Source organism: Sycon ciliatum, unplaced genomic scaffold (assembly GCF_964019385.1).
Source record: "Sycon ciliatum unplaced genomic scaffold, ocSycCili1.1 SCAFFOLD_552, whole genome shotgun sequence".
Classification (NCBI taxonomy): Eukaryota; Metazoa; Porifera; class Calcarea; order Leucosolenida; family Sycettidae; genus Sycon; species Sycon ciliatum.
In genome coordinates, this window is record NW_027044874.1 from 62,490 (window position 1) to 80,000 (window position 17,511).

Genomic DNA, 17,511 nt, shown 5'->3' on the forward strand with positions numbered 1-17,511 from the left:
GAACGGGTGTAGATGGGGACACAAGTGTACGAAACGGCTGCAATTTGAGTGTGAACAGGAGACGGCGTCGTGTGCCGACTACTCCCGATTCGCACTTGAAAATGTTTAGCATTTCGACCACTACGCTTTCCAGGATAACTCACAGAATGGCTAGCACGACTTGAGTTGAATTTTAGCAAAATAAGGTCTCATGTCACGTATTGTACATGTATTTAGGGATAGTTCAAGAGTGTGACAGACGAACTGTCCTACCATTTCTTGGGGTTATTATTTAAATGGCACAATTTTTAGAGCTGCCTTTTTGGTCTTCATGAAAACTGGTATTGTGAACTTGATTCCGCTTCATTCAAGGAGAAATAATTGAAAAGAAGTCCCGAAAAACAAGAAATTAGATCCGAATGTCACCACGTCACTGACCGGTCGTGCCTTATGACCCGCGCCGTTCGACGTTGAACATGGCAAAAACTGCTGCATGTCGTGTTGAAGAATCGTACAGGGTTTTACAGCTTGCCCCAGCTGTCCCGACAGCCCAATTCGCTTAGGGAAAGAATAGAAAAACTCAGTGGTTAGAGGATCGCTGGCCTGTAGCGAAGATCCCTATTTCGAGTCCTGGTGGTGACAATCCTTTTCAACTTCCACGATTTGTAAATACATGATTGTACTTCGAAGTAGTAGAACAAGGTTATGATGTGACTTATAGTGATGTCATGCTCGATCTCCCTTTTAACTCTTTGAGGACGAAGGACGAATATATCCGTTTTTTAAGGTATAGCTGGATTCCTAAAGACGAGTATATCCGTTTTTGAGAAAATTGCGATATCGATATATTTTTAGGTGCTTGAAGTCGCTCATATGTTGCTCAGACGAGTACGATCTGATTCTTCATCAAGGTGAGACGTGTCGCAGTCGATCCGCGTCGGTGCCGTGGAGAACCGGCCACATTTGAGTATACTCAGAGAATGCGCCGATCGAGAAATTATTTGGAATTTGAAACTAACTTGTTACTTTGTTGAGAGTGCCGATGGCACGTAACCTGTCAAGTGTCTCCTTGTCTGAGGCCCTCGGCATTATCTTTATGAGCTGCGATAGTGAGGATGAACAGTGCGATCCTTTTTACTTTTCTGAGGATGACAGCGAAGTCAATGTTGGCTAAATTCGTGGCGATACCGCTGACGCATGTTTCGCAACATACACCTATTTTGAATTGACCATTCTGACCTCTACAATGGATATATGATATAGAAACTTTGGTTTTTGTTCCCTACTTGATGTCTATGTCTCTTTAGAACCAAATTTTATGACACTAGATCAATTTTTGAAAATACCGATTTTTCGCCTGAAAATGGTAGGAATCCAGGTGGTTTTGGGTAGTCCTCAAAGGCCCGGTTAAATCTTCATAGGATAAGCATGGCACTGAGCATGAGGGTACTAATAGAACGGATCAAATTCGACTTACTATGGGCAGTATGGGTACTGATGGCCTTGGTCCTCCATGCAGCTGGTGTAACGCCATTGTAATGGGGTGCACGCACTGACTGCATTGCTGGCCGTCTACATGTACATAATATATACACAATGTACATCATGCTGGGCTCAATCCCCCAGACAGCTAACCCACCGAGATCAGACTGAGTGACTGGACGGTCGCACTGAATGACAACTCCACCCCGGATTGTTTTACTATACTCAGATCATATTTCGAAAGAAGTGTCAGCACCGACGCAATTCACAGTCCAGTAAAGCCGATTTTGTAACCGAACGTTTTAGTTCTCTTATCATGGGTACAGCCACTTACACAATGCCTCACCTTGTACTTGTAGCAAAGTCGGGAAGACTGGGAAGACTTGTGAATTAGAAGTAAATTGACTCTTTAAAAGCACTGGACCGTTTCTTGTAATAGCAGCATAGCATATGGAGGAGGCAAGACTGTCAAAGCAGCCAAACAGATAGCGCAAATCACAAAAATATAGCACTGTTACCACTAGCTGCTCGACAGCAGTCCCGAACGGGGCTGCATAGAAATAAATAGAATATCAAGTTGGAGTCCAGAAATAGTTTCGAATTTTCTAACACCAGTATTAGTCTAATTACACCTACTTCAGTTAGTAGTAGCTCTGGTCTATTAATCCTAAAAAAAACTATGCCAATTCAAAGAACTAGAGTCATTAGGTCCTTCATTTTTAGTTACCTAACTATGCCTAATTCAGTAAGCGTTCTAGGAAACTATGCAATGCACAACTCTCGATCAATCACTCAACGCATCCGACGTTACGGTCCCTAGTCGGCTGCGGCAGCAGCATCCTGGTCTACTGCAGGTAATCGGACTGGACCAGCTGTGGCGGCGCCATTACTGCTGGCACTACCATTCTCACTCGGTGCGACCTCGTCTAGGTTAATGATCAAGAACCCGTCGCCGTCATTGTCGCCCTCTTCTGGACTTCGTATGATATCCTCCACATAGCGCCGTACCACCAGCAAGTTGCGTGTGATGTCCGACCTGATCGTGTTGTACTTCCTGCGATTGTGCATCATGTGACGTGCACTGCTGCCCAAGTCGGCCTCCACATTGCGAAACTCCAACTCCAGCTCTTCAAGCCAGGTCTAAAAGCACACCGTGATTTCAGTGGTAACATCAGAGAATAGTAGTGTGACATGAGCACAATGACACAGTCACTGACATAGATTTATAGAGAAGAATAAGGACCAAGGAACTACAATTTATGCTATAATGTCCGCTACACCACCAGAAGTTACTAAACAATCAGCGCATGCGATAACATTGCACGGTACTGACCGTTTAGTAGTTTAGTTTTGAAGTTTAGTAACTTCTGGTGGTGTTAGTGGACACTATCTGAGCGTAACTGAGCGTAACTTGTAGTTCCTTGGTCCTTTTTCTTTTCTATAAATTCGTCCTTTGCTCTCCATCCGAGTCCATCACTGACATTGCTTGAGAAAATCTGTCAGAATGGCTGGATAGAGGTCCCAGCAAAAGAGAAGCAAAGTCATAGCTTCGTTCATTTACCCATGTGCAGCAAATGTTGTGTTCTCAGCACAACTTTTGCAGGCATGACACAGTGGCTGCTCTACGAATACTGATAGCGTGAGTCATGCTGGATGCGGTACAGCGGCCCAAGACCTGCAAACAATGGACTGTGTGTGCCCTGGTGTATATGGCAATAGCTTCACTCGTATGATCAGATTTCAATGAGCAGCACTGTACAATGCATAGCAAGCATACCCATACACACATACCCATACTTGTACACACATAAGCATACACACATAAACATACACACATAAGCATACAGTCAACTTCGCTAACAACAACTGCGGATATAACGACAATTCGCGAATAACGACAGGATTTCCATGCCTAGAGCAAAGTCCCATCCAACTGAGACTTGGGGTATAACGACACTTTGTGAATAACGACACATTTCTGATGCCGCGCTGAGTGTCGTTATAAGCGAAGTGGACTGTACACTCATAATTCTACACACATAACCATACACACTGCGAGTTGTGAACACACTCAACACAGAGTTGCTCCCACACAACCTGACCGCTGCAGTCATGGAAACACCTAGGTTACACAATATGGCTGCTTATATTATTACTAGGGACAAAAATTAAATAAATAAATTTCACGGTTCGCGTGAGACTCGGCCGGATGCCGAGTTTTCCGCATCCGCCGTGTGAACCCCACCACCCTCTAGGATCAAGGCACAGATGCAGCGTCTCAACGGTGGGAGGTGAGTAGATCAGACCCACCACCAAGTGGTCAAAGACCGAAATCCCATTAACTGCATCCATGTTACCCTCGTGCCAGGCCACAAGTTCCCAATTAACTGTGGGTCGCATTACTAGCACAAAAAAAGCGTATAATTGATAATGGCCAACCCGTGGGTGAAAACATGGCTGTCAACACACAATCCTGACAAGCACCTAGGCTATATTATCAGTAGCAGAACCGTGACAGACCTGGCCAAGCTGCTTGTGCTAACCAATCCCACCCCCCCCCCCCCCCCACACACACACACACACACACGCTGCGCAACACAATAATATGTGATGGTACTCGTAAACAGATGATCATGCTCAAGGCCACAGATTGTACGAACAATGATTGCCACTCATTCTTTGTTCACTCCATCTGGGTGATTGGTGATGAGCATTGCAGAGCTGTGCAACATGAACCAGAGTACTCAATTGGGTACTTTAGAGGGTCTTTGGAGAGTCTGTCAGAATCTCAGAGTACCACCACCAGCGTAAACAGGTCTCAAGCCCTAATCGAGTAACTCTGCTAGATTTTCACCAAAGCCAGAGTGCCTGGATATCACACATATCAGTCACTCCGTTTACCTTAATTTACCTGGAGACTAATACCTGGTATGGCTATTTGGCTCTAGGGAGGTTTTATTTTTATTTTCGGCCAGTCGGCTACAATCTTTTTGTCTTGGGGTTAGATACGGGAAAGTAGCCATGTAGGAAGAGAGCCCGCCTTCCGGCACCGGGAGTTGCAGCTCGCTTGACTCTACTGAGTGAAGAGGACTCACACCTTGATCTAGGGAGGTTGATTAATGGGCGCCATATGCTTTCAGCATCCTGCTGGTAGTACACTTCAGCCCTAACACCAACATTCTTTCGGATTGGGGAGTCTCCTTTGTAGGGTAAAATTCAGGGGCAGGCGATCACTGCATGTGCCCTGGCTGAATTGAAGCTTTCTTTCCAACCACCAAAGTAACATTGGACGGACGCAAACAATCGAAGTGCTTCCCCCCCCCCCCCCCCCCCCCTGCCCAGCTCACCTCCACTTCACCACTGTACATCTGGATGCTGAAGTCCTCCCTTGTCAGTCGCCGTTGCCCTTGAAACAAGAGATAGCCCTGCAGAGGCAGAGGCAAAATAGTACAGCCTGCCGTGAGCATTACGAGATATGGGGATGCGGGGTACACCACCAGCTAGATATAGCACTCAGGACTAATAAACGTCTCCAGTTGCAGCAATCATGCAAGGTCAAAACCCATCAGTCTCTGAATATGGACAAGTGTCCAGAGCGACAGAACAGCCTACTACTGAGTTGAGCAGGAAGCGGCCAACATGTAATACATGTGACTTGCCCCCGCCGCAGGCCAAGATACCATGGTGTGCCTCAGTGTTACGTGGTAGACTCGGAGACTAGGTTATAGCAGGAGACGGAGTGCTTTGCAGTCACCAGAATCACCAGAGACTGGAGCAGAGCGGTGTCAAACATGCACTGTACCAGAGGTCAACGTGTCTAGAGTGCTGGCAACGGGCAGACACGCAGGCAATCCAGGAAAACAGTAACACGACTCATTCTACACACTACACCGTGTGATGTGGCTCATGGCACCGTTTACCTTGCGGCTTGCCTTCCTCGGGGCTGATTGCATACTTAATACTAATAATATCATGTACGTGAACATGATAACTATAGCGACTTGGTCACCGTACTGAGTAAACACTCAAAGAGCAACACTGAGACACGACGTGCAGTGACATCATGCTATGACATTTCCCTCACCTCTGCCGGAAACATGAAGAACGTGGCCTGTGAGAGGTCATCCGATATCTCGTTATAGCCTACCTTGATCCTCACCGTGTGATAGTACTCTGCGCAAGGTATGGAGGCAGTTCCAGAAGATGAAAAGAAGATCATTAGGTTGTTATCCACTCCAATTATGTACACTGTATGGTTCTTGGACATCCGTGTGTACAAGCATTCAGAACACGTTTTCCGTCAACAAAATGAAGAAAGAGCACGGAGCAAATAAGAGGAAAGAGGTCAGTGCTGGCCCACAGGGAGTCGTTACACCCAGGGAGACCATACTGTCCAAAACATTTTGCTTTTAGATCAAAGATTTGGCAGTTCTACGTCATGGACAAGAGAGGTGTGTGCAACAATCGGCCAAGACCATGACTTGGAACGAAGCCAACAGCAGTGATGTCATACACGAGCATGCACACATCAGCTCTGCCATGAAGGCAACTGGAATAGGCCCACTGGGAGCGAAACTGACATCAATCTACGCTCCACCTTCCCATGTCATCTCCCTGGATGCTAAGAGTCTAAGACTCCTGCGTGTGTGGCCACTCAAATCACACTATCCACTTCCAGGGTAATTACGTTTCAACAGGTCTTAGCATCCTCCATATAACATAGTCCACCAGTGAAGACGAAGGTAAAGACTGCCGCACCTCAACCCCACCAGGAGGAAATCAAATTAATCAACTGCTTCCCAGAAGAGATGCATTGCTTGCTCAATTAACTGCAATGACTTGATAAATAAAAGATTTGTGCCCCAAACACTTCAACCACACCCTACATGTACATTATGTTCTTCCTATTCCTGTTCTGCAGACCTTCCATACTAACGGCAGACCTAGGATGCTAGGAACTGCACGAGGTAACCGAGTACAGCATTGTGCAAGAAAGAGCAAGACCACAGATGGCATACATGTGCAAACCACTCATTCATGGACACACACACACGCACGCATGCACGCACGCACAATGACTGAAAGGGGGAAGGAGCGTACATTATTAAGACAGCACAGCTAGAGTAGCGACTTACTGGATCCTTTTTTTGATGATGTGATTTCTTCTCGTCCCTCCCCATTAGGAGACAGAGCCAGATGAAATACAAACGCATCCAGGATGAAGGACACAAGGATGTTGAGAACCATCTGAATGACAATGCATGTGTGTTTGCGCACATGTGTTGGCGTACATGTGTGTGTGTGTAGTGTGTTTGTGTGTGTGTGTGCGTGTGTGTGTGTGTGTGTGTGTGTGTGTGTGTGTGTGTGTGTGTGTGTGTGTGTGTGTGTGTGTGTGTGTGTGTGTGTGTGTGTGTGTGTGTGTGTGTGTGTGTGTGTGTGTGTGTGTGTGTGTGTGTGTGTGTGTGTGTGTGTGTGTATGTGTGTGTGGTGCGAGGGGGGGGGGGGAGAAAGCAAGAAAGATAGGAAACATGATGGGGGACAACATGAAAGCTTCCCAAGTTGTACATTGTACTGTTGAGATACCGAATTCAAATAAATCAATACAATACAAAAAACAGGTGGCTAAACTGCGGCAGGGAAGTTCTCAGTGGCAACTCAATGCAACCAAAACCATTTTTTTCATTTATTTCTGTATAAACGCAGTGAGACAAAAGCTGACCGGACAAAACACAAGTGTGCAGCACGAAACCAGGAATTCTGAATCCCCTGAACCACTACCACCGTCGCCGCCACGCCACCACCAAGAAAGGATCTGATTAAGGTTATCAGAGTGCTTAATGGAGCATAGCAACACTGCTAGACCGGAGTAGAAGGGAAAGTAAGGGCTCGTTTGTAGTAACTCAGAGAATCACTCTAACAGGTGTCAGGGTTCTAGCCAGGTCAAAATGGTAGGGGGTGGGCAGGGGAAACAGTTACCCTGCAACCCATTCTTCCATTATCCAAAATTGTCTCGTTACGGAAAATGCAACGTTCGGGGGTGAACCCCCGACTTCACCCCAGACAAGTGTGCCTTTACGAACCCTCTGTTGGTGACTATTGATTGCATTTTCATTGAAATGCCTGAAAAACACACGAAAATCGACAAATGAGTAGGGTCGCCACATTTTCACAGGAGGGTGCTCAATCGAAGTAGGAGGGGTGCTGCCCTCCCCCACCCTCCTTTGGTTAGAACCCTAGGTTTTAAGGTGCACTGTGCCTCTGTGAACACTGCTAGAATGAATATATCCGAGTTGCAGAACACACAGCACACAAGCTGAAGCTTACTTACCAAGGATAAAAAGTAGTAGACAAAGAAAAATACGCGAACCCATCCCGATGTCTCCGAAACAAAACCATTCTATGCATTGTCAACGACACAAACACAACCAGTACCATAATAATATCTTCTCTGAGAAATTCCAAAGACTCCAGCAACGGCACCATCTCCAACAGTGACAGAGGGCAAACTCATCATCGGTTGTTTGAAACAATACAAGCTCATACAGCATCCAATGTACGTGCAGACCATTAAAAGTTATTTTGGATAATTATAATGTTGACTGCTGCAACCAAGAATGCCGCAGTGCATGTAGCATGCACATGTATATGAATGTCCACGGTGATCTACTCATATCAACATTGTATTTTTAGTCCATATTTGCTTCTTTTCCTTTTCTTTTCGACCTCTTGCTCTTTTCTTTGCTAGCTATGGTTGGCTATAGAAACCTTGTAATCGCCACGCAAAGTGGTCATTGGCTGCCCCAGCCATGTATTGCTTGGAATAAAACTAAAAACTAAACCATGTTGCAATATGGCGATAGCATATTTATAAAATTAAGAGGGTACAAAACGTCTGATAGTACACTGATAATTATGAAAGTGTCTATCAAGATACAAAAAAATGCAAAGTTAGCGGGTTGAAGGAAACAATGACCAAGCAACACTCAGGGGCACTGCAATCTGACATCTTTCAGATCATGAAGCTACCTCAAGCATCATTCAGAATTAAAGCTCCTCTAACGAATGAAGAACTTTTGAGTTCTCAAGTGAGTGAGACATACTACAGTATTATTTACTCACAAATATGTTCACACGGTGTCTCTTGTTCAAATTACCTCCCAGTAGAACTTGCCATTGTGGTCTCTGTCCCCCGACCCCTCTCTCCCTGCTAGTACCTGAAGATACCCTGCCAACCAGCCTGGTTTATGTTCCAAATGAATAATTCAGCCAGTCGCTCCGAGCTCTGCGGCTGAGATCTACGCAGCTAGATGTCTTGGTCGAGTAAAACAGGTCAATTCATTATCAACTTACCATTACTATCCACCAATTGTTGATCACCATCAGCTCAAACAGAGTAACTATGAACGAGAATAGACAAGCCCCATGCAGGCACAGTTATCTCATTATCTGCGCGGAAGCACAAGTACGTATCATGCATGCCTCTTTGGCTGTAATGCATGTGGCGCCAGGCGAACGAAATGCCTGTTGCATACCTCGAAGTACTAACATGTCTTCTGGATTAACTGTGGTACAGAGTACATGCACAGGAAACAGACAACTTCACGGTAAGTAAATTCATGTGGCAAGGATGAAAGCATACCTCATTGAGTAGAACAAATTCACGCACGCACACACATACATACACACAAACACGCACACACACACAAACACACACAAACACACACACACACACACATGTACACACATACACACACAAACACACACACGCACACACACGCACGCCCACACATACACACACACACACACACACACACACACACAGATACACACACACAAACACACACACACACACACACAAACACACACACACATGCATACACATACATTTATGCAATAACACACACAAAGTCACAAATACACAGAATCACACACACATGATAGGCGGGTTTATGGCTGAAAATCAGCCACATACACTACAGTAACACAGGATACCAAACAACAGGGACACTGCTCCAGGCTAGTGATGTTGGTTGATTTCCCAATTTTTCCGGCGTTTCGGCGAATACTGACAACTCGGCCTCCAGCCGAATCTCATGTGAATCGTGAATTTGTATCTAGCGCCTTCCTTACTATTTTGTGTTCGCATTATACCCCCCCCCCCCCCCCCATTGACTACAGGTAGACTGTGCATGCAGATTGCAGTGATACATGAAAACAAACACACACACACACACACACACACACACACACACACACACACACGCCGGTGTTCCGAAACTACTTTCCTATCCTCCTGGCATGCCCAGAAGTTGGTGTTTTTCTAGCCTCTGGCCTGGATATTCATCAGCCACCGGTTCTTTGGATATTCATCAGCCACCGGTTCTTTGGATATTCATCAGCCACCGGTTCTTTGGCACCCGATACTAGTGCAGGGAAAGAGTTAAGATTGTCCTCCCTGAGATTAAGATTGTCCTCCCTGTCCCTGAGATTAAGATTGTCCTCCCTGTCCCTGAGATTAAGATTGTCCTCCCTGTCCCTGAGATTACGATTGTCCTCCCTGTCCCTGAGATTACGATTGTCCTCCCTGTCCCTGAGATTAAGATTGTCCTCCCTGTCCCTGAGATTAAGATTGTCCTCCCTGTCCCTGAGATTAAGATTGTCCTCCCTGTCCCTGAGATTAAGATTGTCCTCCCTGTCCCTGAGATTAAGATTGTCCTCCCTGTCCCTGAGATTAAGATTGTCCTCCCTGTCCCTGAGATTAAGATTGTCCTCCCTGTCCCTGAGATTAAGATTGTCCTCCCTGTCCCTGAGATTAAGATTGTCCTCCCTGTCCCTGAGAAGAACAACGCGACGCGGACGATAACACGTGTAAGTAACGTACCGTAGCTCTGTAGAATGCTGTCAAAGTTGTTGAGAAAGTAGAAACCAGTCTCATTGCTAACATTGCCTTTCTTGTAGTACGTGGCAACCATGAACTCTGGCGACCTGTACACGTGTATCACACGATGACACAACATAACACCAAGCAGGCCGCACCATGTCAGGGTGAGAGTCACTATCAGCTAGAGCCCCACATCAGCACCCTAGAGTATTTCAGAATGTACTGTGGAACGGGAGCAAGCATACCTCACATGCGCATTGGAACGGCACAAAACACAGTGGCCAGAACCGGATTTGACTAGTCAATGCAACACATGAATTATAACACTACTAACAGTGGCTACAACTTAGAAGAAGTGACTGTCATATCACAGGCATTGCCATTAATACTTGAAGTGTTTGTGACGGAAAACACACACACACACACACACACACACACACACACACACGTGTGCGCGCAAAAACACACACATGTACATACACACGCGCACACTCATGCATGCATGGCCGCACATACATCGGCACATACACCCTTACAATCACACACAAATACACACAAATACACACACACAAACACAACAAACAAACAAATGCATGCTTGCTTGCTTGCTTGCTTGCTTGCAAGCACATATTCAAGCTCACACATACCCTCACACACACACACACATGAAAACATACAAACAGTGAAACATGTCGAAGGGACGAGAAAAATTGGTCGCCGTGGCCAGGTGGTCTTCTTATCCAGGTTCAGTGGGTCGCGTGAACATATTCACCATACAATCATGTACATGCAATATCTCATTTTGATGAGTGTATCACACTGCACACACCTGGGCTATAGCTATGCTACAAGTCATGTGGTACTATCACAACTCTTGTGCCTGGGGGCCTCAGATCTGTCACGTGACGTGCATGCATCATGTAACGGTACATCTACACTTGCTGCGCTGATGTGTAGATCTACCATGTGTGGTGCACAGTGCAATGCATGCCTGCACATTCATGTACTGTATGTACTAGTAGTAGTGTGCAACACGGTCGCGGGTGGGTGGTCGTTGGTCGCGTTGAGCGAGTGGTCGCCTTATCCGAGCTGTTTTGAAAGTGAATGCGTCCGTGACAAGGAAAGGTGGTCGCCATGGTCGAGTGGTTGCCATATCCGAGTGGTCGCAATTACAGGTTTTACTGTACACACATGCACACTCACACAGGGCTCACAAAATAATTTCGTTCTGAATAACTGGTACCTACTGGCAGCATCCAGGAAAGACCTTGCCAGAAAATGCTTCAATTCCGATGATGGCAAAGAAATAATATAGCAGGATTATCACCATGACGACACTGTAGCCACAAGAGCAGAATCACAGTTGTCATGGTGAGTTCAAATGGCAGAGGCACCAGTGTTGAATACCGCCTAAAGACGGAGATTGGCTCATGATTTAACATGCAACCTAGCAAAACCAAAACATGATCACAGTAGACTAAAAGTATCAACTGACCATCGGCATGCTTCTAGCCTATACATTATCTACATGGCCGTAGCTGAAACCTCTCCATTGTTGTAAGCTTGCGCAATCTGGTGCATTCACAAGTCACAACACCACCACCACCAAAAGTGCACACGTTTTGACGGTCACACTTGCCCCACAACGTCACTTACTTTCCCATCTGCGGCACTAGTCCAACAACGGTGGAAATGACATCTCGATAGCGCTGCTTTAACTGGAAAATCCTGCCAAGAGCGATAAACACACAATTCATTTCCTTGGGTCTCCCAAGATGCTTCTTATTAGATTTCCTTAACACATCAGGGCAGAATCAGCCACATGGCTTACACGGAAACAGACCTACTAGCTGCCTGGGCCGGTGTCAGGTTGAAACATGGATCAACGCTGTAAACAGTCTTCGGACCTTTTCCGTACTTTAGAAGGTCATTTCCTCCTCTAAGTTGCCATGCTATGTGACCGTGGCACAGGGGAATAAGACACCCAGTGATGGATACCCTGCTTCTGAACCTACTCCCGCTCAACACAATGATTGAGAGTACCTCCTGAGTCCTAACCGTGACACGAAATATTTTCAGGGAGAAATACATTACTGAATCCACATCGGATAAGGGGCCATCCGGCATTATCGATATTTTCAAAAGGTCAGTAAAGATGAGTTGAACATGGTTTTAACCAAGCAGCAATATCAATGCACACTATAGCAAACATTACGAGCCCAACTCACAAACAAGATACTCGAAGAAGGAGAAGAAACAAGAAACAACCAATCACTGCTCGCAAATATATTTCCCTCTGTGTTTTACTCATTACGCCCTCGTCAGCTATTACCTGTGGCATGCTCAGTGATTGCCCATACAAGACGATTCTAGACAAAACATATTGCTAACTTATCATTTGTAGTTTAGAGCCTATTGACTTTTTCGGCGTTTGCTTTCCCAAGAATCCAAATGGTTTATTCACAGAGAACCAACAATAATAGTTAAAGGGAGTGATAAGTGCTGATCAACACACCGACCAAGCACACACAGGACCCCGGACAGAAGGTCAAGCTCACTTGAGGAGGCGAAACGAACGCATGAAGACGAGAACTTGGAGTGCGTAAATGCCAGTGCCAAACCCGACGAGAGAAAGAACGAGAAGAGCCATGTCCCACCTGCACATGGATCACACCAGCACATGGATCACACCAGCACATGGGTCACACCAGCACATGGGTCACACCAGCACATGGGTCACACCAGCACATGGGTCACACCAGCACATGGGTCACACCAGCACATGGGTCACACCAGCACATGGGTCACACCAGCACATGGGTCACACCAGCACATGGGTCACACCAGCACATGGGTCACACCAGCACATGGGTCACACCATGTACCAGCACATGGGTCACACCAGCACATGGGTCACACCAGCACATGGATCACACCAGCACATGGGTCACACCAGCACATGGGTCCCACCAGCACATGGGTCACACCAGCACATGGGTCACACCAGCACATGGGTCACACCAGCACATGGGTCACACCAGCACATGGGTCACACCAGCACATGGGTCACACCAGCACATAGGTCACACCAGCACATAGGTCACACCAGCACAACCACAGCACACACTCCTGTCAATGCATGCAAGTACTTGAAACGAGGACACCCACTGATTCACTATAATATGATAAGCCTGCTGATTGACATGGAAGCACACGGAGAGCATCGCATAGCATAGAATAGCATATTTGGTAGATGTAGATGTAACAAATGCATGCTAAGGACTGTCATGTATACTAGTATACTGGCACAGCAAATCTTCTACTTCAGTCACATCATACACGCGCACTGCAAGTGAAGAATGGTGCAGTATGAAAAGCCTCCATGCAGTATCTCTTTCATTAGTGGAAGCTTTAGAGTGTATTCCAACATACTAGTACCCTGGGTAATACAGAGCACATCGTGTACTTACATATTCCAAAACAATAGAAAATATCGAATAGGCCCAGCTGACAGCAACTTTAGCAGCACTTCCAAGCCGCACACTATGGATGATGAACACATACGGATGGTGGAACAGAACATAGATTATCTTATACTGCATGGGTGTCTTAGTATAAATGCACCTGTTACAGATGTATAGTTGTGCTACAGTAAGTGATGTTCTGTACAGCATACATTCGTGTTGTTGGTGCATGTGCCAATAGTTGTAGCTCAGCATTATGCCAAGTGTAATGATCAGGCAATAGTGACTAGTAACAGTACTACAAGGAACTACATACACATACAATGAATCACCAGGTCAAGGCAACATGCCTGGGCGAATTTTACCCAAGCTGAGTACATAACAGATATCACCTCATCATTAATTTTGTACTCAATGACGATGTTACAGTTCACTAATCTCTTCCAATCAAGCAGCATGTACATGTAGGCCTAAGTATTATTATTATTATTTGAGGGATTCCCCAAAGGCCGAAGCCTAAATCAAGGGGGTCTCCGAGACTTGTGCCTGCCCCATCTTTAGTCTTCAAATCATTCTATCCTCCCGGCACAATGAACCCGCCTTTCCTCTCTGAGACATGAACACAGGTTGAAAGCCCAATGCCATAACTTACGTGTCACAAAGACCGACACTAATACCACATAGTCCACTCTGCCATAGTCATCTGCATGCACACAGAGAGAGATTCAGGGGAGAGAGGGAGAGAGAGAGAGAGAGAGAGAGAGAGAGAGAGAGAGAGAGAGAGAGAGAGAGAGAGAGAGAGAGAGAGAGAGAGAGAGAGAGAGAGAGAGAGAGAGAGAGTGAGAGAGAGAGAGAGAGAGGAAATTGCCACATTCAATCCATGCGTGAAGACAGAACAAGGTCACTGAAGAACATTCCCAATCCACTGTGGTCATACAGTAGAGTGTCGAATTTCGCCCCGTAAAGCAACCCATACATGTGAATCACATTCGCATAATAATGATAGACTCGGATGGAGAGCCAATGATTAATTTATAGTAAAGAAAAGGACCAACTTGTAACTTTTCGTTCCTTGGTCTTTTTCTTTGCATAATAACGAATAAATGGTTACCCCGTGGTCTAAACCGTTGCTCTAGTAGTATGGCAACAACCATAAAGTAACACTTACTCCTGACAGCAATGTAGATCATGGCAACAACCATCCAAAGTAACACTTACTCCAGACAGCAATGTAGATCATGGCAACGAACGAGCAAAGGAGCAAAAAATCTACACAAAACAGAGAAACAAGTCTAAATAATTACCTCCCTTCAAAGAAAGGCATCCCAATTGTGATATCTAGGAGCAGCCAATGGTGATAATACATGTGCCTCATCCAAATCACATCCAGCCCCACTGCTACTTATCACACATCCAGTCTTCACTGAAATACACATGCCGTCTCAGCACAATCATTGCTGCCTCTGCAAAGCCAATCCTTGCATTAATAGAATGTTGTTTGAGGGAGTTAAACTGGGAAAAGTCTGAAGAAGAAAAAATGATTGTCACCACCAGGATTCGAATCAAGGGACCTTCGCTTATGGCCAGCAATGTTCTATCACTGAGCTATGGTGCAGTCGTCATCCCAGCGACCGTTTAAAAATTCTAAGGGATGCAGTGTGTGGCTTTATATACCAGATACATACCATGAAGCGCATGTACATGTATGTTCAATGCACACTGCGTGTTTGCCCTACTTGCATTTCCATTCTCTATCGTCTTAGTACTCATCTTCGTTCTCTTCACTTGTATTAAAAACGAATAAGTCACCTGTTTGATGTGGCTCTACAACCATTACACGCCAGATACACTGATCAAGCAGTGCATGCAGATTAGCACCGCCAGGAGTGTGGTACCGACAGTACGGTGCAAGAAAACACAACAAGAAGTACAGGTCCCAACACAAGAGAAATATACGGCCCGAAGCTTACAAGACAGGAACGAGAACAACTTGCTTCGGACGAAGGCATCGGGTCCTGAAATAACATGAAAACATGCAAAAATAGAAGTTAGAGGAAAGCGAGGAGAAATGAGATAATTATGTATTCTTGCTATGTGCAATTAGTTGAGATGAACAGCAAAGAAAAAGGGGCGACCCAACGTGAATCATCGTCCCAACCTTCAAGTTTTCTCATATGTGAGCACTAGAACAATGATGGACTCACATAACATAGTGAGTCACATTCATATTGATGGTGGAGGCCGTAAGCCACTGCTTACAACTTGGCATGATGCCTACTGTAAAGTGATAGGATCAACTGGTTCGAGAAGTCGGGGAAAGAGAAAGCATACCTCTGAACAATTGAAATAGGCATGCTGGAAAATTGCTGTACCAGGGAACTTGATTGAACAAGCGGTCAACCTGCACAAACAAAGATGAGGCACAAATGGTAACCCGCAGTCCTAAGAAAATATCAAGTGTGGAGGGTTCTGAAACGGAGGGAAGTTTGATGCCAATTACTTCTCAAACGCTGTGTGGCCAGTAAAATGGAGGTCGCGATCACTATTGTATTCTATGGGATGCTAGCAAAGTATGTATCCTTGCTAGAATAAGAAAGGTTGGCAGTATAATACAGGGAAGAGAGAGAAAAAAAATAGAGAGAGAGAGAGAGAGAGAGAGAGAGAGAGAGAGAGAGAGAGGAGAGAGAGAGAGAGAGAGAGAGAGAGAGAGAGAGAGAGAGAGAGAGAGAGAGAGAGAGAGAGAGAGAGAGAGAGAGAGAGAGAGAGAGAGAGAGAGAGAGAGAGAGAGAGAGAGAGAGAGAGGGAGGAGAGAGGGAGAGAGGGAGAGAGGGAGAGAGGGAGGAGAGGGAGGGAGGGAGGGAGGGAGGGAGGGAGGGAGGGAGGGAGGGAGGGAGGGAGGGAGGGAGGGAGGGAGGGAGGGAGGGAAGGAGGGAGGGGGGAGGGAGGGACAGAGAGAAGAGAGAGCTTGCAATTGCTTTCCCACCATGTCTCTCTTTTCTTTCTACACAAGCTTTCTAACAGCTAGGTCTCTGGAGATTAAGTAAGCCGTGTGCATGTACTCTCAACGAATAAGAGATCAATTTGATAGGGAGGGGGGGGGGGGCTGCTGCTCTGCCAAGCAAGCAGTCTAAGATTCCTTGCATGTAGTATGCACCAGAGGTAGACTACCTACGCACCTGTATCCACTTCAACTCAGTGACTTCATAAATCCTGTAGCAATCACTGCGGCTGCAAAGGAAGTATAGCAGAAACCACATGGACATTCACAACCAGATACATTATATACCCGTGACCCTCATCCAGCAGGATATGCCAACAGTAGATCTACTATTGATCTTTAAAGTCCCACACAACAGATAGTTTGGGCAAGAAAGTACAGAATACCTGTCAAGGTGACCACTCTGCTAAGGCAATCACCTACCACAGAGGACCACTAGAACCAGGCCAAGGGATGCTATTCCCAGTCAAATGACCCTGTATAAGAAGACCCTGTACAAGGGGGCCACATTTGCAAGGTCCCCTGAGCGATTGGCTTAGAGACGTTTCAGTGTAAATGCAAAGCAATGAAATACACACCTTGAATTGCACAATAACTACACAATCTAGGCACAGCGTGAACATCATCATAACTCATGGCACAACATAACACGGTGATTACTTAGGATCCTCCGGTACAATCTCTACCCTTACACGCCAGTGGATGAC

At 45.8% G+C, this 17,511-nt stretch overlaps 1 protein-coding gene across 1 annotated transcript; it reads right to left on the minus strand.

Annotated features, from left to right (window-relative positions):
- Nucleotides 1-1,858: 1,858 nt before the first annotated feature.
- On the minus strand, nt 1,859-17,034 carry LOC135830691 (two pore channel protein 1-like; the record flags this gene model as incomplete). The annotated part of the gene is given in 16 exon segments (XM_065342918.1): nt 1,859-2,601; nt 4,809-4,886; nt 5,546-5,634; nt 6,597-6,708; nt 7,790-7,858; nt 8,812-8,858; nt 10,343-10,446; nt 11,590-11,679; nt 11,999-12,070; nt 12,901-12,999; nt 13,813-13,885; nt 14,459-14,509; nt 15,025-15,075; nt 15,777-15,821; nt 16,138-16,207; nt 16,983-17,034. Coding segments are annotated over 16 exon segments (1,426 nt in total), but the record flags the coding sequence as incomplete, so codon positions are not given.
- Between the last annotated feature and the right edge of the window lie 477 nt (nt 17,035-17,511).